The 23,772-nt window shown below is 39.8% G+C and overlaps 3 protein-coding genes across 6 annotated transcripts in view; 2 read left to right on the top strand and 1 right to left on the bottom strand.

Moving 5' to 3' along the window:
* Positions 1 to 2,000, top strand: part of LRP2 (LDL receptor related protein 2) — a 123,740-nt gene extending 121,740 nt beyond the window's left edge. For both annotated transcript variants that reach the window (XM_061452900.1, XM_061452890.1), the window contains exon 79: positions 461 to 2,000. In XM_061452900.1, the coding sequence (XP_061308884.1) occupies positions 461 to 622 (162 nt within the window). In that variant the 3' untranslated portion in view covers positions 623 to 2,000. The remainder of the gene's footprint in view (positions 1 to 460) is intronic.
* Positions 2,001 to 4,398: 2,398 nt separating this feature from the next.
* DHRS9 (dehydrogenase/reductase 9) lies at positions 4,399 to 21,484 on the bottom strand. The gene is given in 5 exon segments (XM_061448125.1): positions 4,399 to 4,432; positions 4,434 to 4,470; positions 5,368 to 5,584; positions 16,678 to 16,940; positions 21,427 to 21,484. Coding segments are annotated over 5 exon segments (609 nt in total).
* The window catches only part of ABCB11 (ATP binding cassette subfamily B member 11), a 51,916-nt gene continuing 49,099 nt past the window's right edge, over positions 20,956 to 23,772 (top strand). The window contains exon 1 of one of the 3 annotated variants that reach the window (XR_009743185.1): positions 20,956 to 21,722. The gene's annotated coding sequence lies outside the window, so the exon portion shown is untranslated. Of the gene's footprint in view, positions 21,723 to 22,971; positions 23,064 to 23,772 lie in introns of those variants that run through there. The other 2 variants (XM_061452542.1, XM_061452551.1) reach the window with 2 other exon arrangements.

Here is a 23,772-nt window from a genome sequence, read left to right as displayed (position 1 = left end):
GGCCTAAGTGACTTCAGAACCTCAGTGGCTAAAACTAGCTATCATTTGTGAAGAATTTAGGTTTCTAATGCTTGAACAAGGTGAGAGAGAGAGTTCAGGAAGCCAGAGGTTCATTTCCCTAACACTAGTGAATGTAATTATTTACAAACAGTAGTAGTGCCAGTGTTATCCATGTTCATGTATGCGCATATGGACATACTAAGCTACTCCTGACATTAAGCATTAAAATAGAAGTCCCAGCATGTAGAGTAAGTGTGCAGTAGTTTATTTACTCAGCTGTACAATCTGAGGTGAAATTAGCATTTGATTTTGTTACAGGCAGTGATATGCAAAAATAACTTATACCATGACACTTGACTTTAGCAAAATAACTTGGATATTTATTTAGCATTTCTGAAAGTTGAGGTTGGATATTTTATACATTAGAATGTAAACTTGGATTTTATGATTATTGTTTCAGATGGAAAAGGAACAACAACAAGACACAAAAAGTGTCCCTACCCCTTCTCCTTCACTGCCTCCCAAGATTACTCTGAGAAGAGACCAACCATTATCTTACACAGCAACAGAAGACACGTTTAAAGACACCGCCAGCCTTGTTAAAGAGGACTCTGTGGTATAACTAGGTAACTGATTTAGGGAAAATTAGACACATCCATTTGCACATATATTTTTTATAAACAGAAGAGTAAGGTTCACATTCAAATGCTTTATAAAAATACATATATCTCTTAGCCAATGGCTGGATATGTATGTTAAAACTATGCCTTGTTTTTTTTGACAAATGCCAATTTCTATTTTTATGAACAATTATCGTGATGTACTATATGTATATCTTTGCACTGGAGCTGTCTGAAAGTAATGTTATAAATATATTGTACATTTGTAAATTTTTGAAAGGTGATCTTGTTTGGTGATGTTGCTAGTAGAAATCTGTATGGAATTGGTTGTATCTTTAGGGATAAATTCATAATCTAAATGCTTAAAGTAAAAGAAAAAAAAAGAACCAAACAAGGCAACTATAGGCACATTACTGATTTACAGGATCTTTAGAGTGTATGTTTATAACAGCACCTTTTGAAACTTCTGCTGGTGCTTGGGGCATCTTTAACACCTATTTTATATACTACTCTATGTAAAAATGGATGTCTCTGTTTATCTTGTGTTAAACAAATGATGGAAGAGTCAATGTAGCATCATTTTGCTGAAGGTGCAAAATGTTGTTCTTCCAATATTTTAACTGTTGTAGACAAAATAATTTCCTGTCAATCCACAAAACACATACCTTTTCTCAAGGTTCCAATTAACACCGTTCCATTAATAGCTTTCCTAAAAAGATCTCATATATTTAGATTTTAGTGCCATGAGTACTTAATTTAATAAGGTTTTCTCTTGCTCATCAATGGAATAGCTCTGTTTTTGGCCTGAGTCTCTGGAAGTAATTTGGACTATTAAATGAAGTAGCTAGATTTCTGTAGCAGCTTATTTCCAAACAGCAAAATACGAAAGATATTGGTTCATTAAAGAAATTATTCAGGTGTTTTAATGTGAAAATTTAATTTTATTGACTATTTATTTCCTAAGATGAACATTAATAGAAAGGGAAACAATTTATACTAATAGCAGTCCTTGTAGTTATTTGGTTATTTCTGTACCCTTCCACCAGAATATACTGTATATCTTATTAGCTTTTCTATTAATCAGCCAAGGTAGTTTCCACAACATGAACCATGTGAGGAAACTTTGAGTACTGCTTCAGGAGCATGTTATTCAGCATTCCTGCCTAGCTACTCATATAGCTTAAAGATTCCTGAAGTTATAATCACTGAGTCTTCTGCTATTTGATTGTTTTATATCTGAGTTCTCAAAATATTTACTATTTCTAATTAGAATGTTTATAACTACTTTGTAATGTACTTTGATTAGAAAAGACAACTGGAAAATGATGCTGCTGAATAAATCTAATAAATGTATTCTTTTATCACATTCTTATTTCATAATTTGTGTCAAGGCTTTATGTACTTTTTTCAGTTGTGGAGACTTCAGAGCACTCTGAGATGAAAACAACAGTGCTTTAGGTAAAGTCAAATAAGAATAGTGCTTACTGCTTCACACAACTGTCTAAAGTTCTTGATATAACATCACTGACATCATATCACAGTAAAAACTGCCACATTTCACATATTAAATAAACTGGCCCTTGAAACAGGAAACTCTTATTATTGATTGTAGGAGACTGACTTTCAGTATGGTATGGACACAAGCAGTTGAAGCCTTAGTTCAATTAACTTGCACATCTAAGTGCTTTAAAAATTCCTTAGAATCAGAGACACAGCTTACACGTCTATAAGGCTATGAGAAAGGATGTCTTTGAAAGACAGGTTGCTGTTCTTAAGGAAAGAGTTCACAATGCTTTTTAAAGAGAGAAGACAGGGCTAACATTTCCACAAGTCTTGCCTCCAGTTGATACCATAAGAAAAATAGTATTGCTTTTGTGAATAATCTTTGTCAACAGAAAGATTTGGAATAATTTTTGGAGAAAACTGCTTATATGTCAGCCATATATCAGGGTTACCTTTTTTCCCCCCATAGCAATTTTAACTTTTCAGATGTGGAAGAAAACCATCCCTGGGATATGGTATAGATAGGTAGAATGTAGATTTATTGTTTAACATTCCTGATGATGAAGGATTCCTAAGCTTCAGCTGGGCCTCTTTCTCTCAGTATCAACCATAATGTACCCATCTGCTTATCTAATATCTATTTTTTGTATTTTGTTCAACAGAAGCTTTAGATTCTATTCCTAACTTCGTTTTCTACTTGTACTCTTTTTCTCTTACGAGGACTTGTCCCTGCTTGGATTCTTGAATTCTGGACTCATTCTGTTTCAAAGGCGGCTGATTTTTAGGGTTTTCAGCAAGTCTCATAATCTGCCACTGTATGGTTGATAAATTTAGACCATTAAGTTTTTTCATGTACATTCTCTTAACAGCTGTCAGACCAGATAGAGAGACCTGTTTCTCTTACAGGTATTTATCATGAAATAAAATAAATTTATTCTTGAAGCCATTTGGCAGAGAATAGAACCAATGAAATACTTACATGTTACTAAATACTTTTTCTATTCTGTCCCTTTCTTGTGCACCTACAAAACACCCCCTGCCCTGTCCCCTCTTACACACACATAGAGTGATGAAACTCCTTTTCTTACATTTGGAGTTCTGACCTGCACATGGTATTTTTGTAAGCTTAATTGAATTGCACATTAATGATTAATCACCAGTGCAGGTCTTCAGCAAATAAAACCTTTACCCCTTCAATTTTAATATCTCTAGGAACACCAGTTTGTGAGCCTCTGGCCAACAGCTTAACAGATAGAAATAGTGTACAAGAGGCACCGTAACCCCAACTAACATTTTGTTGTTCTTAACATAATCTTTGTACAGTTGAACTAATTTGCCATAGCATATGCTAATGATCCTGTTTCATCTAATGAGTGAAATAATCATACTAAATTGCAGAACAAATTGAGGATGAAAGAAATGTAAATGCATATTATTTTTAATATTTTCCTCATATAAGAAACTATTACTAGTGAGAAAGTTTAAATACAAGTTTGGATACTCTGCATATTAACAGAGTAATACGTAGTTTTGATTCTTCTCTGTAATTTCATATCTGTAAAATAACTTGCTTTATTTCTACACAGTTGAATAATCAGGTGATTAGATGTGGTCAAATACTGCATTTGTAATTTTTGGAATATGTTGCAATAGGTGGGCTTTATCATTTGTTTTCATGTCTTGTGTTCAGCAACTTGTGAAGTTTAGCAACTCCTGAATAGATCAACTGCCCATGAAATAAATGCCTAAATCTGACTAAATACATTCTGTAAGGTATATGTTAAAGATATATGTTCTGAAAGACGATTGTTTTATTTCAAGTTCACTAGCAGCCTGTATATGTTGATGAAGTCTACTTGAAAACCTGATTCTTTTAGTGAATTTATTTTCCTTATTTAAAAACTTGTTATAGGGTGAGTAATATTGACTAGCTTTGTAGCTGAATATTTTAGGAATGGAGATCCTACAGAGGTGTCACTTCTGAGCATAAAAAATGATCTTCAAAACCATGCTGGATTTACAAGCGTATCTGCAAACTCAGAAATTCCAGGTAAGGAGGGGTGAGAGGTGGAGAAAGTGTCTTCTGAAAAGAAAAGCAGTCTAGTAACTGATTAAGGAAAGGATGTCTGGTTCTGACAGGATTAACATTTATTTCTGCAGAGCTAATACTGGTTTAATGGTAAATGTTAATTAGAACTCCAGGAACTGATCTCCCACTAGCTGCTGGAGCTGGAAATATTGTACACAGCAGCATGTCAGATAAACAGCTTGGGGCTTAGGAGAGAAATAGCCAAAAGAACTTTGCATCCAGCTCTGTATTGTGTCCTGGGGTGCTTTGCTATCAGGACTTATGCCATGCATTTTTTGACCTGAGAAATATCAGTCACACAGTCTTTTTATTGGTGATCTTTGAGCTTTTATATCTGTGAAAAAGAAAATGAATGTGAAAGCATTTATATGCAGAATTCTCTGTGAGAGGATTCTTTATATTTAAAGGTTTGGCTACAGCTTCAAGTTTGCTTTTAAACTACTGGCTCGAGTACTGAGAGCAGTTCAGCTACAACAGAGCAGAGACCACAATGCCTGCAGAACACCCAAGAGCCCGGCAAACAGAAACCTCCCTGGACTGTATTGTGAGCCAGATATTCTCCACATTAAGTACAGCATGACTCAGCATGACTTTTCAGATATCAGTAAGCCATAAACAGCATATGGTCACCCCAGTTCATTCTACTTGGGCATTCTACCTTTAAGTGCGGAGGGACTAAGGATAGTGGCATGACATCACATCTCACCAATCTCATATGTGAACTAATAGCACAGGCCTTATCTAACATAGATATAGTCCAGGACAATCAGCAATGGGTTCTTAATGAATGTTAATGAAGTCTAGCAAACATTCACAGAATCACAGGTTGGTTGAGGTTGGAAGGGACCTCTGGTCCAATGCCCCCTGCTCAAGCTGGTTCACCTAGACCAGGTTGCCCAGGAGCATGTCCAGATGGCGGATACTCAGCTTCACTGGGCAACCCGTGCCAGTGCCCAGGCACCCTCACAGTAAAAATGTGATTCCTGATCTTCAGCAGTAACATCCTGTGTTTCAGTGTGCACCCATTGCCTTGGGTTCTGTCCCTGGGCACCACTGAAAGGGGCCTGGCCCTCTGTCTTTATAGCCTCTCTTCAGATATTTATGTAGTCCGATAATAACCGCTCTGGGCTTTCATACAGTCCTTTTGCTACTTACATTCAACAAAGTATTTTTCTCTGTAGGAGTTCCCGATCTCAGGAGTCAGTCCCTTCAAATGTTTTAAGAGGTATGTGTTGATGACATCTGAATTAACTATTCCTGCCTTAAAGACACCACGCTCAACAATGCATACTTTCACTCCAAAATGCTGCGTCTCTATCATAAAAGAAAAAAAAACAAAAAAACAAGCAAAACCAATGACCCTTCCTGACCCCTTAATAGCAGCATAGCCATTAAAGATAAGTAAGTTATAAGTTTGTCACATAGAAATTAATATTTGAGACTTGGATTATTCAAATGTCAGAATAATTTTGAGATGTTCAAGTTAGCTTTGTAGCAGTGTACCTGTCCTGTAAAACACAGCAGGCAATTAACTCAGAGGGAAAAAAAAAAACCAACAAAAAGCAGTGTCAGGTAGATTCACAGCTTTCTGTGTGTTTTATTTTGGACTTATGCAAAGGATGCAGCAGCCAGCTGCATCTTAGCTGTGATTTAGTTACCAAGCTAAAACAGTCTTTAAAAACCTGACTGAGGTGAATACTCTTGTCTGGGGTTTGCTTGAATGATCTACTCTGTACACTTGGCAAAATTTGCTGAAGGCCTTTTGCAATTACTCTAAAAGAGTATTGGTAAAGTATTAAACTATTTCACTTGAGATACAGGCCACTCTACTGGGCTTTATTATCCAGATCCATTCCAGTATGTGGGCTCCTACTATGCACTTATATTCCTGTGAAAATCAAATAGTCTGTATAAAAGCAGAGAGTCTGATTTTTGTTGGTTGGGGTCTAAAGGTCTGAACGTGATGTATGGAATTAGTCAATGCTTTTGAAGATATTAGCTTAACCCTGTGTATTGATAATACTGCTTTACTACGCTATAAATTACTTGAGAAACTTTAGATAAATAGTGACACTTTCAAGAGTTTGCTGAGGACAGCCTGCGCCTGAAAGGCAGAGGCTGAAAGTCCAGCACTGAGATTTCATAAAGAGTTTCTCAGGCTGAGGTGAGAGTGCCAGCAGTGGTTATCCCCACCGAGAGTGTGCAGCTTTCCACAAGCTGGAAGAAGGGACCTGCCAGAGGAGGTAAGTTTCTAATAATTATGTTGTCCTTGCCCTAATCACTGGATTTAATAAGTGTCCGGAACCCTCATGATGAGGCCAACAGTGTTTTACAAGCTTTGAGAAGAAAGTCCTACTGGTAGAAGATACGTGTTTTGTCGTTTTAGCTACTTAATTAATTATAAGCCTATTGAATATTTACTTAGCTGAGTGTTACTGATGGTAGTTGCAGTGCTGCAGTCCCTTTTGGCAGCCCTTAACAATGTCTAGTCTGACCTATCAGTGCTGAGAGGGGAACGTGTATTGCCATGGCTTAGTATATTTACCTTGCAGATTGTTTACCACCTTTTGTCAAAGCCAACACTTAATTCTTGTTTTTAACTCCACTCAAAGTAGAGACCCCAGGGACCAACTTCCTCTTCACAACTTCCGTTCACAGAGGTGTGTGATAGTACCTGTGTAGCAGCTCTAAGAAAACTGGCTGAAGTAGCAAGTGTTTAACTGTTACAGTCAGTGCAATTGTTGTTGCATGCACTGCAAAATTTGGACTAACTCAGCCATGAAAAAATACTCTTTTGTTTACTAGATAAAGACTGAAAAAAACCTGCCACCAGCCATTTTTAATTGTGTGGGCTGGATTTATTGTCAAGAAAGTTCTTTCTGGTACTAGTTAGCACCTTCCTCCCCCAGCTGATATTCTTCAACTGCACCAAAAAGAGTCTGATAAACACACCTGGGAATGATCTGGTTTTAACAGACTGAGAAACTAGATTTTTAAGAACCCTGTTGGTGAAAGCAAGGGGAAGCCCAAAAGATTGCTGGAGAGAATCTCTGAACTTGAGAAATGACAGAGTGAATGCTTTTCATCAGGGAGATGAAATATGCCTCTGTGGAGAGACACCAGAACTTTTAGCTAGACCAGATTTGGTTATATTGAATAATTTTGGGGGGGGGGGGGGGGGGGAAATTACCTTGCCACTTACCCTTGCCAGCTGTCTTTTTGGTCACAAACAGCACAGCCCTGGCAAAGCTGCTGGGGTCAGCTAAGTTCAGGTTCTCTGTCTTCAATGAGAATAAGGAGCAGGACTAGCTCTTGGCCTCCTTTTCCTGTGACACATGCAGCAATGACACAAAATCCCCTTTAGTCAGGCCATTTACCAGTAAGTTTCCAAGTCCACTGTCAATACCTGTCGTGAACACCATTCAGGTTTCTCACTCTGTGGCCGTCTCTAATGAGCCAGTACATGGTAAGGGAAAGTATGGAAGCCAGAATTGCTGTGTGCAGTGAGTCTGAGAGCTACAAGCAAGTAAGTTAATGATCTAGAAATGCAGTGAAGCAAATGTGCTCAGCCAACCCACCAACTTCCTCAGATGCAATTCCCATAAGGGCCTTTTTTTCTGATTGCTGCCCTTCCAGCTCACTGTAAGCTAGAAGAAAGCAGAGGTGGAAGATTTGGCACAATGTGATCGGTATCAATGAATAATGCGTGCCTTGGCAAAACCTTCCCTACTTTCCTCTCCAATAGATTTCCACTGTTTTCAAGCTTTGCTGACTAATCTTTCTAGTCAGCCCTGTCCTTTCAGGACATTTCAGACTGAAGGGAATGACTGCGTCAGTTCTCACAATAGCATCTGTTTTTTTTTGTAGACATTGGTGATTATTTGTGCTGATACTGGAGAGAGGAATTCCTCTGTGAAGAAAAATAATTCTTTTTGAATGCCTTTATGATGACACCAAGGCTGCTCTTCTAATCTGTAGCATGGAAGCAGAGTGACCCTATGAACAACCAGAAAAGCCTAAGCTGTAGTGGTGGGTTTGATGACTCATTTGTTGTGTGACTCATGTTGTGTGATGGTGAGTGATCTGCCCATTAGAGAAGATAGACTTTGAGGCAATGCCTGAGTCTTCTGTCTCTTCCCTCATTGCCTGTTTAGGTAGCGCGCTGGAATATATTATGTAGGGTAGTGTATTAGGCTTGGTTACTAAAGCCTGTCTGGTGTTCTTACTGTGTTCAGGGAGTGATTTGGATTTATTCTGATTCTAAATTTCGCTGTCACCTCACCAAGTAGGAATGGAAGGAATCTCAGAATCTGACAGTGAATGAATGTTGGACTCATTAAATGATTAAATCATTCACATAGCTGATAAATGATAACAAGTGACAATATTCATTGATACTTACTGGTCTTACCTAGTTGGGTGGTTCAGTAGCCATCAGTATGGACTTCTGAGCTACTGATTAATACTCTCTGATTTTAAAATGTTAAGCAAACATGTACAGATAACAGCTTGCTTCTCCTTCCACTACAATCTACAGGGAGGCTCCCACTGATTTTTCTGGGGGTTAGATTGGTCCCTGCACTGGTTATTTTAGCAGTCCACCTCACTGTTGTTTGAAGGCTGATGTAATTATCCCCTCTAGTTCAGGTACTTCAATTAGATACTTAGCTTTTTTTTTTTTTCAGTGAATGCCCCTGTTAAGTCTGACAAAGATTGCAGTGTTCCTGAATGTGTGCACTTTGGAATCATCTTTGTAATGTTTCACTGAGTTGGTGACATTTATTTTGTGAGAGGACTCACAGAGTGTTTTGACAAAGTGCCATTAAAACTGTGTGAAAGAGCTCAGGCTAATTCAGGCTTCCATGCTGTAAAATAAAGTCTGAAAACAGGATGTTGCAGCAGCCGATCATAAATACCCCCAGTCCATTTGCAGAGACATGCCAGGCATTGACATTTCCATTGGCTGCTGACTTAGAATTTGGAGCTGAGCTAGACACACAGAGACAGAAGTTGCGACCAGCAGGCATAACTCCGTGCCAATGAATCTCAGCAAGCTACTCGGCAAGCTAGTGCTGTGATACACCATTATGGGAGTCAATTCATCTTTTCCCAATACAAAATTAAATTAATTAATTAGAGATTTAGGGAAAAGATTAACCTAATTCAAAACAGGATCTGCAAATCACACCTGCCTTCCTTTGCTGTGCTGCAGGAGGAAGCACTGGGCAGTGAGCTTGCATTCCTGGAAAGCGGGTAAAATTAGAAGCTGGGCTCTGTGCATAAGTCCTGGAGTGTTTAGCCAGGATGCCTACTTGGGTCTGAAAGAGAAACACCCAGGACTGCTCTGCGTACTGTTAGTCCCTATGTTTAAGTAGCAATAATTAGCGCAGAAGTGCTGTAAGACAAGTGGCTCTAGGGGCAACAGCTGAAGCGGGCAGCACTGTGTGTGGAGCCTCCACTGCTCTTCTTTTCCCTATCAGCCCTGCACCAGTGCTCCTAGGCCTGTAATCCCTAACTGCCTAGCTCTCCCTGAGTACCAGTGCTCCTTCTCCGATAACACATGGACATTTGGTGCTGAGCACCCTGGTGAGTTTTGCTCTGCTGGAGCCTTCTGACAGTATTCATTCTGCTAAATGATGCCATTGCTGCTGGAAGGAGTCTGGGATCAGAATCAAAGGAAATAATCTCAGTTAAAGTTTTCTTCCAAGAAAATTGTCTAGTTCCACAAATGTACATTGTTATGCAAAATATTTCTAGCTTGATAATTGCGGGGCACTGAAAAAGCCACTTGTCTTCCAGGGTCATATTGATTTTGCAATAGCTGCCTGGAGTGGCAGAGTGTGCTTCCATTGAAAATGTCAGCATGATATTTCAAGAGTATTGATATATCTTCATAAATATTGAATTCTAATTATTAACGTAGCCAGTAAATAGCTAAAGGCAAATTATACTTCCCATAAAAACTTTGATATTTGCCTGGCAAATTGAGAACTCTCAGGATAGAGCTTAGCTTCTTACGCCTAGACAAGTGCCATTATAAAAGCAATTGATTTTAGAGAAAAGCAGCATGACTACACCAGAAAAGCAGCATGAGTGCGCTAAGAGCCCTTTTAGGATCCTTAGACAACTGCAAAATACAACATCCCTCTGTTTCTCTGCACTAAAAGAAACTGAAGCACATAGACTGTATTGAAGTGGGGTGCTATTGTTCTACTCCCACAGCAAGTTTGCTTTGGTAATTGTGCCAAAGAACATCAGCTTGGGGTGAAATTTGGGATCTGGGTATGCTTTGGATTCCTTCATCCACCCGTGTGCTGGCAGTGCAAACCTCCAGAAGTTAGTGCTCTGCAGTGGGTTAGAGCAGCCTGCCAGACATGCTGAGGAAAAAAGAACTGCCAAGGGAAAATTTAGGGACTGGCATTCTTCAGAAACAGCACACATGCAGCACACATTGAAGGTCTGGTATTAGACAGTGCTCTGACAAATCACTCACCAGCTCTCCAGAGTCTAGGAAGTACAAACAGCCATACTGCCAGAGCTGCAAAACCCCTGGTCTTCGGTTAACAAATTGAACAAATCAGCAGTCACAAACAGCAAATCTCCCACTCTTAGGGGAACTATTCCTGCACATGCAGGGCTTTGCACTTTTGTTTCATGGAAAAGGTGTGCTGCTGTGTAAAAATGTCAGTGTGATAATTCAGTTTGGTGCCCAACAGATAACTGAAGATCTTCATTAATACTTTACCTTAGAAGAAATACCTCTCCAAAATCTCCTACTTAGCATTTTGCAGGGAGGAAAATGTAGTCTGGTATAGAGGGAGATAATTTTTTGGCATGATTGTATCTTTCCTTGTATGGTTTGCACTTTAGATTTTTACCACAGTATTGATAAAAGACCCAGCAAAATAAAACCCTGTAAGCTTATATGTAATTGAAAATAAATGAGTAAGGAAAGATTCCAGATGTCAGGAAGAACATTTGAGTTAGCATTTTATTCAGACCGTGTAGGTGCTTAGATAAGCAACAGTTGTTCAAATCACTTTAGAAAGGAAGGGACAGCACGTTCTCTTGTCTGTGCACTCAAACCCAAATGCTTAATTTGTCCTCTTAGCTATTCTGCAAATGAGTATAATGGGTACTGCTCACTATAGCAATAGACACGAGTTCTGTTTTTCTGCTATTACATTCTGATAAGACATCTGCAAGCTCCAGGTGCTCATGGGTTGCCTTCACCAGTATTCCCAGTGTCATAATATAGAAACAGCCGAAGTCAAACTCATAAGTTTATGCACCAAGACCCACATGGTGATAGTTTAAAAAGAAATTTCACTGTAAATTCTGTGCCTGGTAGTGTTTTCTGATCTCTGTACATTGCTAGCTAGCACAGCCCCTCTCCCTGCTGTTGATAATGACTTGTGCTGTGACGCTTCTGCCTTAGGCACTTATTTGGTATTAATCTTCTGTATATCCTCTATGCCTGCCTATCCTGCCTAGGTTGTATAAGCATTGCTGGCTATATTTAGTAATCTACAGAGTGTCAACTAATCTACAGAGGAATGTCAAGACTCATTAGGGAGAGCTGATCTACTCAGCTGGGAAGGACTGATCTGTGCTTTGTCTTGAAACCAGCAGGAGTCTTTCCATTAATTTAACAGAGCTTGGTTCAGACCTCCACCTTTTCTCATGCATGTGAGCGAGTTATTACTGATATAACTTAATCATCCTTCTGTATGAAAATTTTCAGTGTTGAAATTATTTTTTTTAGTCTAAGGGCAGCTTTTTGATACCAGAAACAAATCAATCGTCAGAGTAACTAAGCTATGTTTTTCAAATAAAAGCTCAAATTCTATAAACTGTGTAAACAGAATCTCTACAGTTTGCATGGGAAAAGACACTAGCATACAATTGCTAGACTGCTTGTTTGTTTCCTGGTTCAGGGTCTGCTGGGCACTTCTGATCAGCTCTGGGTGCTGTTACTTAACCATACACGCAGAGCTTCTTTTCCCCGCTCGTCATGCCTCCCCATTCACAGAGCACGGTAGTGCCTGATGCTGCAGGAAGTGAGGGGGCATGGGCAAAAACCATTCTCAACAGCAGAATGAATGAATAAGCATTTTATGAAAATGGATTTAGGACTAATTAAATGAGAAGGAATTTTGGACTAGGAAAACGAAGTAATGTTATGCTGGAAGTGGCCCTGTTAAGTTGAGTAGACCAGGGCAATAGCGGCCAGTCCCAGAGTGGCCAGTGACACTTTCCAGGAGCTGCTGAGTTCATCCTCTGCTTGATAGGCATCTCTTCTCCCTTCAGTTTCTCTCCCTGCTCATTTTGGTTTTGGCCTGGAAATTCTTGCCTCTTTGCCACTCTGAGTGCCACACCAGCCTGAGTGGCAGTGTTAGTTGTTATTGCGCTTTTAGCACTCTCAGGGTAGTTAGGAGAGATATACAGCTTGCTGGAAACTTGGGGATTCAACAGGTGGCTGACAGCTTTCCTCTCCAGCACAAGCCCGGTACATGTGCCTGCTGGGCCTACCTAGTCCTGCATGGCTTGATTCTAATGGCAGGTTCTGCAGTGTTGTCAAAATGACCACAAAACAGCACTCCACCAGCATGCAAAGCCTATTGTAAAGGAGCATTTCTCTGGCAGTGTCAGGTCAAGAGTCCTGCTGATGTAGGTAACAGTCCTTTGCGATAGAAATGTATGAGAAGAAAGCCTAAAAGGAGTTTCTCTACTCCTGATTTTTTCTCAGCAAACTGCTTTTCAACTAAAGAAAATAATTTCAGAAAGCTGAAGAAATCCTGCTTAGCATCTTGGAAAACATCGAAATGGGGATTTTTTCCAATAAGTTCCCTTTCTCACAGAGGATCCTTTGGCTTTTTCAGAGCACAGCATGTGAAGGAGCTTAACTGAAGAGAAGCCATATAAGCAAAATGTAAGCTCCATATGTAGCTTTCCATTAGAGGTGTTGGCATGAGACAGTCTTCCATCTGCAGAAAGCAGCACTTGACTGTCTGATTTCCCATTGACTCCTTAAGTGTATTTTGTAATGAGATCCCTGGCTTCTAGAAAGGATAAGGAAAAATTACCCTGCTTGAAGCATAACACTGGGGAAGGAAATTTGATTCTCAAGTGAAAGGCAAGAAGGTAACATTATTCCTGTCGGACAAGTGAAGGTTTTGAAGCACATCTTTGTGTGCTGGCTTTAACAAGAAACAGAAACCAGGTCCTGGGGGCTCAGTCCTCAGGATGTTCTGACCTTGCGGATGTCATGGGTCTTCTTCTCAGCAAGTTCCTGAAAATGTATGTCTAAATATTCAGCTGCCTCATACAGTCTTGTGAGCAGGACAGGTTTTGATAGCCATAGCAGTGTGGTTTACTCATTTCCGGAAGTCACTGGCTTTTGTTGCTGACATTTGAGCAAATGAGGTATCTGGGTCCCAGGAGAGAAAATGGCAGCAGAATCTGGCCTTCCATAGGGCAAGAAGTAATACATGGAGCATATTTTTCAACTGTAGACATTTTATTTCCCTGCATTTCTAATTTAAGTAATATACTTAAAATTAGTGCCCTGTCCCAAATTCTGCTTGTATTTTCCTTTAAATGCTAACCTTCACAGTGCTAGGGTCTTGCAGCAGCTGGTGGTATACTTGTGGTCTGACAGGGACTAAATTAAACCAGTCAAACTGTAATTTCTAAAGATAAAGATCAGAATAAGCGGTGCAATTTCATACTTCGTTTGTTTTCTTAATCACTTTTGGCTGTGTAATCTTGATGGGGGGAAACAAAACCCCAAAGCTGCAGCTGTCTGTGTGAAATGACACCAGGGTTGTCTGCTAAGTTCAGAGGACAAGATTCACATCTCTAGAGCCCAAATCTGCCTGTTCAGCAGGGTGGAGTGATGTCTTGCCTGGAAAGCTAACAATTGGAACAGGGAAGCTATAGCTCACCAGACTGCCACACACAGAGGTTACATGTTAGATAAAGTAAACTTGGTTTTCTATCACTTTCATTAACAGAAAGTTGATCTAAAGACAAAATCTACTACATCAATGCCATCAATATTTTAGTAAGAGTAGCCATTTGAGAGGTATTCACCTCAAACCTGCTCTAGAAGAAATAACTTTTTCAGATAAGAGATATAAATTTAATGACCCCACTGAAGCCTAAGCATAAGCTACACTGAGAAAGTAGAATTGATGCTTTGCTCCAAAGAAACTAAATTGAAAACCAACACCTGGATAGCCACCAGGTAACTTGCTCTTTAACTCAATCATGTCACAGCAAGTTCACCAGCATGAGGAAAGCATTTATTTCACTGCTGAGTAGTTTCCATGGCAGTGGGAAATGGCATCCTGAGCAATGTGCAGTTACAGACTTGACGTGGGGTCTCTGCAGTTCTCAAGCACCTTGCCATGATTAATTCCAGTGGAGCCAGGTCTGAACATGCATTTGTGTCAGGAATTGAACCAAAGCAGCACCTCTCCACAGGAATTACTCAGCAACTCACAAAACACAGGGCTATCATTTTTACTCCAAGAAATAGCTTCCAGACTTGAAGTCTTGGAATCTCAGATTTATTTATTTCAATTAACACTCCATTCTCTCCTCCCACCTAGGGATCCTTTACAACAGACGAGTACAGATGGACTTTATCGAGCCTCAAGATGTAGCATGTTGACCAGGAAAATGCCTCACCTAAGCCTTGCAAATCTCTCTGAGCAGGAAGGGGTGTGAATCCCAGCCAGATCCTCAACTTGGGCACTTTATTTTGTTTTCTCCTTAGTTAGGACTGAACCAAGGAAAGGCAACCACAGTTTCCTTGGCCTCAGTGCTGAAAAGGGGTGACTGCTAAAGAAAGCAGTATCAGGAAGAGGATTTTCTGTCCTCCTTCCCAGTTCATATTGCTAGAGTTCAATCCTCCCAGAGGAGGGCCCTGCTGCCATTCCCTCCTTTGCCTGAGACAGTGAACTCTTCCTGCAATAGAGTCTTAAAGCCATATTCCCTATTTTTCTAGGATATTTTTGTGTTGTGGTTCTTTGTGAAAACTGGAGCCTTCAGTGGTTCTAAAATTGAGTACCTTCAAGGTGAAAGAACTGAAAAATTGGTTCAGTAGTTCCTTTGTTCTTTCAGGTTTGGACATTAAAAAATGAAATAATGTATTAATAATGGCACGTATTGGAGAAATAGATATATTTCTTACATTTGCAGGGAATGTGTGTGTATTTCATGTGTAGTTTGTCTCATGCCAATATAAAGGACAGATCTTATGGAATCAGCCTTGTCTCTGATGGGGGAGATACTGGCAAATACTTACTTTGAATGGGAAACTGCAAGCATTACTCTGTTCCGCAGCAGTAGAAAGTCTTGTATAACTGCTGGAGTGGGTGAGCTGCCATGACAATAAGGACCAGCCCTTGGTAACAAAAAATTTAAGAACTCTTTCTCAGAGGTTTGAAAACTGTCTGACAGTTTCCCCCCTACAGTGACATCTTTGTGGTAGCAGAGAACAGCACCTCACACTGACTGACATGTCCCAGCATGAGGTGGAGGCAAGGAAAAATCACCAGGTTGATATGAAAAACATTTCTGAGCCCTCACAAGTGGGAGCAGAAAATACAGAAATGTAAAAATGGTTCTTCTCTTGTATCAGCTATTAGAGTTGTGTGAATGAATATTGAATGAATAATTTTGATGGTCTGACCTTACTCGTAGTTTTCCTGGGGGGGGGGGGGGGGGGAGGAGTTTTGGCCTGAAACCAAGCACAGTTTCAAATCAAAGCAATTTGGCAAGTTATAAGTCATTTTATGAAGAGATGAAAGGTCAAACTGAGATTGGAATTTAGCAGTAAGGTAATTGGTACTATGGCATATCCTAATACATCAGATTCAAGACTCAAATACAGCAGAATCCAGCCCCTAGGATCCTGGGCCTTTGTAAACTCTGCTGCAATACCACTCCTGCTGAAATCAGTTAGCATCAGTAACAGCAGCAGCATCTTGTCTTGCACAAATCAGAGATATAGGATATTTCTATTTTCAGATGGTCTGCAAGCAATATTCCAAAATAGTTATATTCAGATTTATTCAACAGAGTTCATATGTAATTTTTGCTTTTGATAGAATGGGTAATTACTTACAAGTGATTTATTAAATGTATTCATTTTTAAATATATGAACTCTAAACTATTTAATTTGCTCCCTAGCTGGATAACACAGCAAGGGAGGTGCTGAGCACTTGTGCCATAACCCAGATAAGCATGTGAGTGCAAACAGTCCCAATTAAGGTTCCAGGAACTGCTTTGCTATTCTGACAGGGATGTATCAATAAGCCTGACTTTTTGAGTACATTCCCAAATATTTACCTACTTCTAACTAGATGTATAAAACACCCCTCTAGTGAGATCTTCTTCCATGTTTCTGGAAGGTGACAAGACATCCACATGCTCTTGTCAAATGTCAATTATAATAAGCTGTGAATGTAGCATGGTATTTTTAGGAAAACTCTTGTTTTTTCTTTTAAGACAGATATCCCGGGACTCACCTTCTGGCTGAACTTCATCTTTGACCCATGCACCCACGTTTTTAACACTAAATCTCTCACATCTAGCAGCACTGTTTGAAGCTGCTTTGAGGCCACAGCTTTTAACTCCTTTGCTCTTGTTTCAGTCAGATGGCAAAAAACATGGAATCCCTCTTTATTAAAAATCTTTGCTGCCGTATTTCCAAATACTGTGTCACATCCAGTGATTAATACTTGTAATCATCCTGTCTATTGCCCCCCAATGCCACCACAGAAAGACTATGCCAAGAAAGAATAAGGCATAGGAAAGCATTTTACTGAAGTCTTCTGGAGATGATCTTCTGAAATGAAAATATGTGAAAACATCAATACTCCAACGTATGTTTGGGAAGACCCTTCATATCTAGGAATTATACTCCAGTTGACTTCATAGTGAACTTACAAGTGACTATTGATGATGAATGAAATTCTGCTCAGAGAAAACAATTCAGTTATATTTGATGAGTGCTTGTGGCCTGGAAAACAGGAGATGCCTAATGCAATTGACTAAAAACTTAATTCTAAATAGACATAAAGGAGTACAGATCTTTTTAGAGATTGTCTGTGCCTACAGACAATCCATCTCTGCAGGGCAGATGAAGTTGCATTTACTATGGCCAAATTCTCCTCTGGCTGAACCTAATATAAACAACTGCAAACACCTGACATGATTTTAAGCATCATAATGGGAACAGGAGCACTGCATTTATTTTCTGCATGCAGAACTGCTTTCTGCTCTGACATGAAAGGTTCAATACGTCTCCATTATTATTGCAAGCCCATGGCTGCTTGTGGTGCTCATTTACATAAATATGTATGCTGGTAAAATGCAACTTCTTGTGCTGGCTGGAAGTTATGCAGGGTGTTGGAAAAGTTGCAGTGCAGGGATGCTGTTTTTTTGCTGCTTTGCTTCCCCTGCGGCATCAGTAGTGAAGAAAGTATGAAGAAGTGATCATAACTGCCTTCCCTGTGTAGCCTTTCAAAGTTCCTTTAAGACAAAGAAATTATTCTTTCAGCATGTGTATGCATATATAGCAGACCCAGCACAGCAGCTAGCTTTCCTTCTCTTGCAAAGGTTATTAAAATTACCATTCTATTCGTGATATCCCTTGCTCTGCTTGGAGTTGCCATATTCTGTCACAGCCTGCCTTTGCCTGCAGCTGACTATCAGCCTGGGCAGTCCCTGGCTGTTACACCTCAGAGCCAGGTTTGCTCCTGGAAGCTGCATGAAGACTTGCCCTGCTGGGCACAGAGACACTGTTTCCCTGCCACTCCTGCCTTCCCATGTCTTACCTGCCCCCAGAACCCAGCCATGCCAGATAGCTGCATCTTGTGTGTGCTAAAGTCTGTGCAGGGTCTGGCCACAGTGGCAAGCCAGGGTCCCAGGGACAGAGAAGGTTTGAGAGAAGCCCTTTTAAGAGAAAGAGATAGAACTGTGTTTCATCAAGAGTGATGTCAACTACGAAGTATATATAATATATAACTAGTAAATTAACAAAAACAAAGTTTGGGTCTGATCTGTAATCTGGTCCGTAAATACAAATTAAAGCTGATTTAGATAGTCTGAGGGAAAATGCCTGTTTTGCCATGGCAGCAAGCATGTCTGCAAACATGGGTTAGCTTCTGGTCCTTGTGATATTTAATGCATCAGTGGGACCTTATATCAAATTAATAAAGTATTGAAATCACAATGTTTTCAGTTAGAGTGCTTTGTACAGGCTGTGTTTCCAACTCCAGCCCACCAAGGAGACTGACAGGTTCAGCACCTACTCACAGCGGCCCAACTTTGCAATGTAAAAACCTGCCTCCAATTTTTTATAGGGGCCACAAACCAAAAAAGGAAAAACCCAAAGGACGCATAGATAAAAACTGTGTTTTTCTCTAGTTTCCAGGTGGAGAGTGATAAGAGGCACTTGGTCAGAAGCCCCAAAGGGGTTCAAATGGTGGCATTTGAGAGTGGGTGGGAGAGTGGAAGCAGGCTCACATGGACATGTCAGCTTCTAATAGGAACAGGTGAGGTAACTGAGGGGCTGGTTGCCTGAAGGGGGGATCTGGCAGTCTCAGAGAGGTATTATTTGACAGAACTTTTGAATTTTAACATGCTGGCTCACATAATTTTGATATAAAAGTTACAGTTTGTCTTTAAAATTTACAGGGTTCTTGGGTTTTGGTTTGTTTCTTTTTTAGAATTGTTGTTGCTATCTCTGCTATTTTTATTTCCACAAGTATTTGGAATGGCGGAAAAAAACATACCAGCTGCCAGACTTGGGTGGGATCAATGGGATAAGTGAGTGCATGTCCTGCTTCTGGTACTTTCCAGAAGAGCAGATGGTGAGAGGCTAACTATAGAAACACAGCAAGTTAATAGAGTTAAGTCCCTTGCTGCCCTTCTCCCAAACTCCTTGCTAGACCTACTCCAGGAAGTATTTTGCAGTTTCAGTATAGCATGTTTTTGTGACCAAGAAATAGATACACCAGGACTTAGTTTAGACCATGCTAGCCTCCCACCTGGAGAAGGTCATGTTCACAGAAACACCCCCACTGTGCCCAGAGGCACTTTCCTTATTTCACTGTAAGGAAAGAATCTGCTATTCCCCATTTCATTATGAAGAAACGTAGTTTGATTATTTCTTATCAAAGAACATCGTTTTGCTTGCAGCAAAAATGATTAAACCCTGCCATTAAAAGAGGAAAAAACAAAAGAGGAAACAAGAGGGTGCAGAAAAGATTTCTGTGTAGAATACTTGCCGAAGATCTTTGGAAAGGACAGCAGGTTTTTCAGAATTTATGCTTTGTTGAAGGGAAAAATGTACATGTGCACCTCACCGGATTGACATAATTGTATTTTTAATAGCATAAACCACAACTCCGTAAGCTCAGTGTAAAATTCACTTTGCGTTTGTGGCAAGAAAAGCCCGAAGACCTGGGAAAGATCTGCCTCCCGCCACAGACAAAAGCCCGGAGAGATCCCCCTGTGCACAGCTCTTGTACCCCCGCATAGTGGCGGTCAGCAGGGGCAGGAAGTCGGGTTCTGAGACCGTGAGGGGGCTACGTGGTGCTCTCCTGGCAGCCATTTTGAGTCGGTCCTCCTCACAGCGGTGGGTGTGCAGTTGAGGACACTCCCCTTGGGTCAGGGTGCCATCCAAGGAAACCACTCGAGGTCGAGAGGTTGTGAGTGAGAGGAGGTGAGTGAGTGCGCAACAGAAACCGAGTTTTCCCTTCACGGGACCAGAAGGATTACACTTGAGGAAATGAGGTGGATTTGGTTAGGTTTTGGCTAGGTTTTCCACTAGCAGCTGTAAAAGGGGAAGTAGGATCATAACTGAGTGCTTTTTGTTCTCCACTTTTCTCTACATGGATGATTTTTCAGCATAGATTAAATTTTATGGCTCATGTCAGAAAGTCAAGTCAGAATTTATTGATCTTCAGGATTTTTTTTTGTAAGGATAAGTTGAGAGAAAAGGAGGTTTAGAAGGGAGCAGAGCCCTTCAGAAGGGTGGGGGTCTCAGCTCCAACTCATCACTGCCTTAATCTACCTTATTAGCATGGTGAAACAGGCTCTGTGCACGCTTTCTGAATGCTTAGATGAGTGAAAAGACTGAAGTAATTTCTGTAATGCTAAAATGATATTCTGTCTCTGGCAAGCCAAGCCTTGTCTGGAGGTGTGGGACTTCCTTGCGTGCCAAGTGTGAGCTCTGATCAAGAACCGTAAAAATCAAAGGCATTGCATGACTTTTAAGCCATGTTGCTCCTGAAGAAGCTTTCAGGGGAGGATGAAGCAAAGCTGAGTTCTGCTCCACCATCTTTTTCTCCCAGCCTTTAAACTCCTGGGCCCTGCATGATAAGAAGCTGTTTTTTCCCTCTGGCTCTGTGATGAGGTGGACAAGATGATTAGCACTGTGACATTGTCTCACATAACGTTATTCTCAAAGCTGTGCTGTGTACATTAGTATATATGTAGCTGCCTTTTTGTTAAGAAAATGGGAGAAGACCCCAGCTTTGCTTTTGGTTATGCTGTGATTGTGAACACCATAATGATGCTAAGCAAGGAAAATGGAGTTCTGTTTATCTGCACTTAATCATGCTGCACATGAAGCTTTTTCATGGAAAATTTGAGAGCACAGAAGGCTTCAGCAGAGCTGACAGTCGCTGAGATTCATGCATTGCATTTCTACCCTGTCCTATCAGTCAGGGCTCTCTGCAGTGAGAACTGATTTTAGAGGAGAACTAAACCATGTTTGCCATTTCCCTCTAAACTCTGTGTGACATTGGCTGAGGTCATAGCTTTATTATCACCAATGTCCTTTATTGAAAAATCCATGCAGGACTCCTCTCCAGCAAGAATTCACTACTACTCAGTAGCTTCCAGGCTGTAAAGTCTTCATTTTGAAGGAAGAATGGTAAAATATTAGAAGCCATACGGAGAAGTACAGACTGTGGGTTAGAAAACAAAGCTTTTGAGCAAGTGTTTAATCCAAATTTAGCTTAATCTCTGAATCAGTTTTCATATTATTCTGCTGATGTTGCTATTTACTGCAGTAGTGAACATTGAATTATTGCATGGCTAATAAAGTAATTGTATACTAATGGTGATAAAGCTATAATAATCTCTTCCTCTATATTCATTGTGAGTTGTTTGTTGTTTTCTTTTTTTACCCCAGAGAGCCGTCTGTTCTCCTTGAGTATGATTGATATCCAAGTGCCCTGACTTCATGTTGTGAGATTACATTAGTCAAATTTAAACCCTCCATTAGATGTCAATGAACTGTAACCATTGTGACCGCATGGTTATTGACCCAGGTGCAAATAGCCAATGCTCAATTTAAAGATTCAGTTCTCACAAATGGGTTAGAATAATGAAAACATGATGGGAAGTTGTTGGGTGCTTCACTGACTAATTGAACAGGATACTTGCAGTTTGTTCTATGATACACTATTTTTCACAGCCACGGGTGAGTAAAAAATCTATCATGTTTAATGTTTCAGAGTTAACTGGTGAAACCTCCTCAATAGAAAGGTTACCTATGTATTTCTTTCAGAACAAATTAAACTGAATGCTGAATTCTCTTTGCACAGTTAGTGCTTGGTTTTGGTTGGTTTTAATTTTATTTCTTACTTGATTGGGACTATTTGAAGATCTGATCTAAATAAAGATGCATTTTGAAAATGATTTCTAAGGGCTTTGGATCAGGTCCTAATGTTACTTCATCCTACAGGATTTGTTCCTTTGTTAGCATTTTCCAAGTATTACTTGTTTAAATATGGATTTTATTTCCTTAAAGATGTTTATTTATGAAAAATCCAGCAGCCACACCTTACTACTCTTTCACTTTTGTGCAGTTTCTGGGGCACTCTCTGCTGCTCCTAGTTTATGTTTTGCACACACAGGCATAGATGTGATTATCTAATATCTTCTATGATTTCTGCTTTCTATTACTTAAATAATTTTTAATGAAGATATCAGCATCAGTATTTTTCAAGTTGTTGTAAGTGATCCCTGGTTAAACATTCAGACACTGAGAAAGGCTGTTTAAGTATTCTAATACAGCATGCTAATCTGCTTATACTATTGTTCAATTCAGCTAAAGAATGATGCCTGCTGGACAGGATAGTATGTGAATAGTATTTGATGTGTTGAGCCTTAGAAAATACGGGAAAAGAGTGTTTTCTTTCAGACATGTGGGACAGTCAGAATTTTATTGGACAACTGACATCCTTCCAGGAAGTTTGGTTCTAGCAAGTGTTTGGAACTAGAATCCTTATTCGAGTCTATCAATTATTGTTTTTTTTCCCCCCACTTTTCCTTTCATTTAAATCTGCACCAGCATTCAGGCTTAAAAAAAAATCAGTTGCAAAATATATTTCATAGTGTTAAAATACAGAGTCAGAGCAAACACTGAAATAAGGCTTCCCAGCGTGATGTTCTGCACCAGCATTTAAAGGATAGATCAATTTTTACAGTGTTCTATTTACAAAATTTTGTGTAGATGTTATGATTGCAAAGTCAAATAAGAAGTAGCTGATGGAGAGTGACTTTGCTTTCCTTATCTTTGCCTTCTTCATCAGCTTACTGTATGACATTATCCATTATCTTTCTGAAGCAGAAATGCAGTGGGGGTGGTTTTTAACCAATTCATAGCTTTTCACTGGGAGCCACATTCAGTGCTATGGTTCAAATGGTTTCCATCACTTAATTTCAATAGGTTATACTTCTGTGAAGTTGTAAAGTATTTTAAAGCTCTGGAATGTGTGTGCAACACCACCCTTAAAGTTTGGATTTGATAACAGAACAGGTAGGAACATTGCTTCTTGACTGCACCAGAACACATAATCAAGGTGACATTTCTAATTACACTAATTTCAGTGTAAAATTGGGAGTTCATCTATTAGCTCAGCTTTCTTTATACAGTACGATAACTTGTTCATCCCATACATCATCTGTCTCAGAGAATGGAAAAATACGATTAAAATTGTAAATTTGTTTCACTGTATGAGGGCATAAATTAAAAGCACCCATGATTTTATGTTGTAAGTGACCATTTTAGTCCTGGCCAGACATTTTGCTGCTGCAGTGGTGATTTGGCTTTATACTTAGGAAGAGAATTTGAGTTACAATTTAGGGGGTTGCAGAGTTTGAGGGAGTCAGAATTTACCAACCAGTGGATGAATAAATTGGCTGTGCTCATCACAAACTTTTAGTCAAGAAAAGCTACACCCATAGGGTAGCAAGCAATGAACCAATTTCCAAATGAATGGCTCTACTGATTGATAGAAGTTCTGCAGAGGTCTGTCTTGCTTCTGATATAATCCAGTAATACTGATAATGATGTGAATTATACAGTGCAGAATATCCTTAATAAAGTTGATCATAAGGTAGAGGTAGGACAGACTATATGTTCCCTGAAGAACAGTACTAGGAGTTGAAATCCCCTTAACAAATAGGTAAAATGCGCTGAAGTATGTAAGGTGCTACTAAATATGGACAATAGCAGGCAGGATTAA

Source organism: Pezoporus flaviventris, unplaced genomic scaffold (genome assembly GCF_033815535.1).
Source record: "Pezoporus flaviventris isolate CSIRO_AGI_PZ_B2104156 unplaced genomic scaffold, CSIRO_AGI_Pfla_v1 ptg000001l, whole genome shotgun sequence".
Taxonomy (NCBI): Eukaryota; Metazoa; Chordata; class Aves; order Psittaciformes; family Psittacidae; genus Pezoporus; species Pezoporus flaviventris.
Note: the sequence above shows the minus strand (reverse complement) of the source record. Positions and strands in the feature narration are given on the sequence as shown.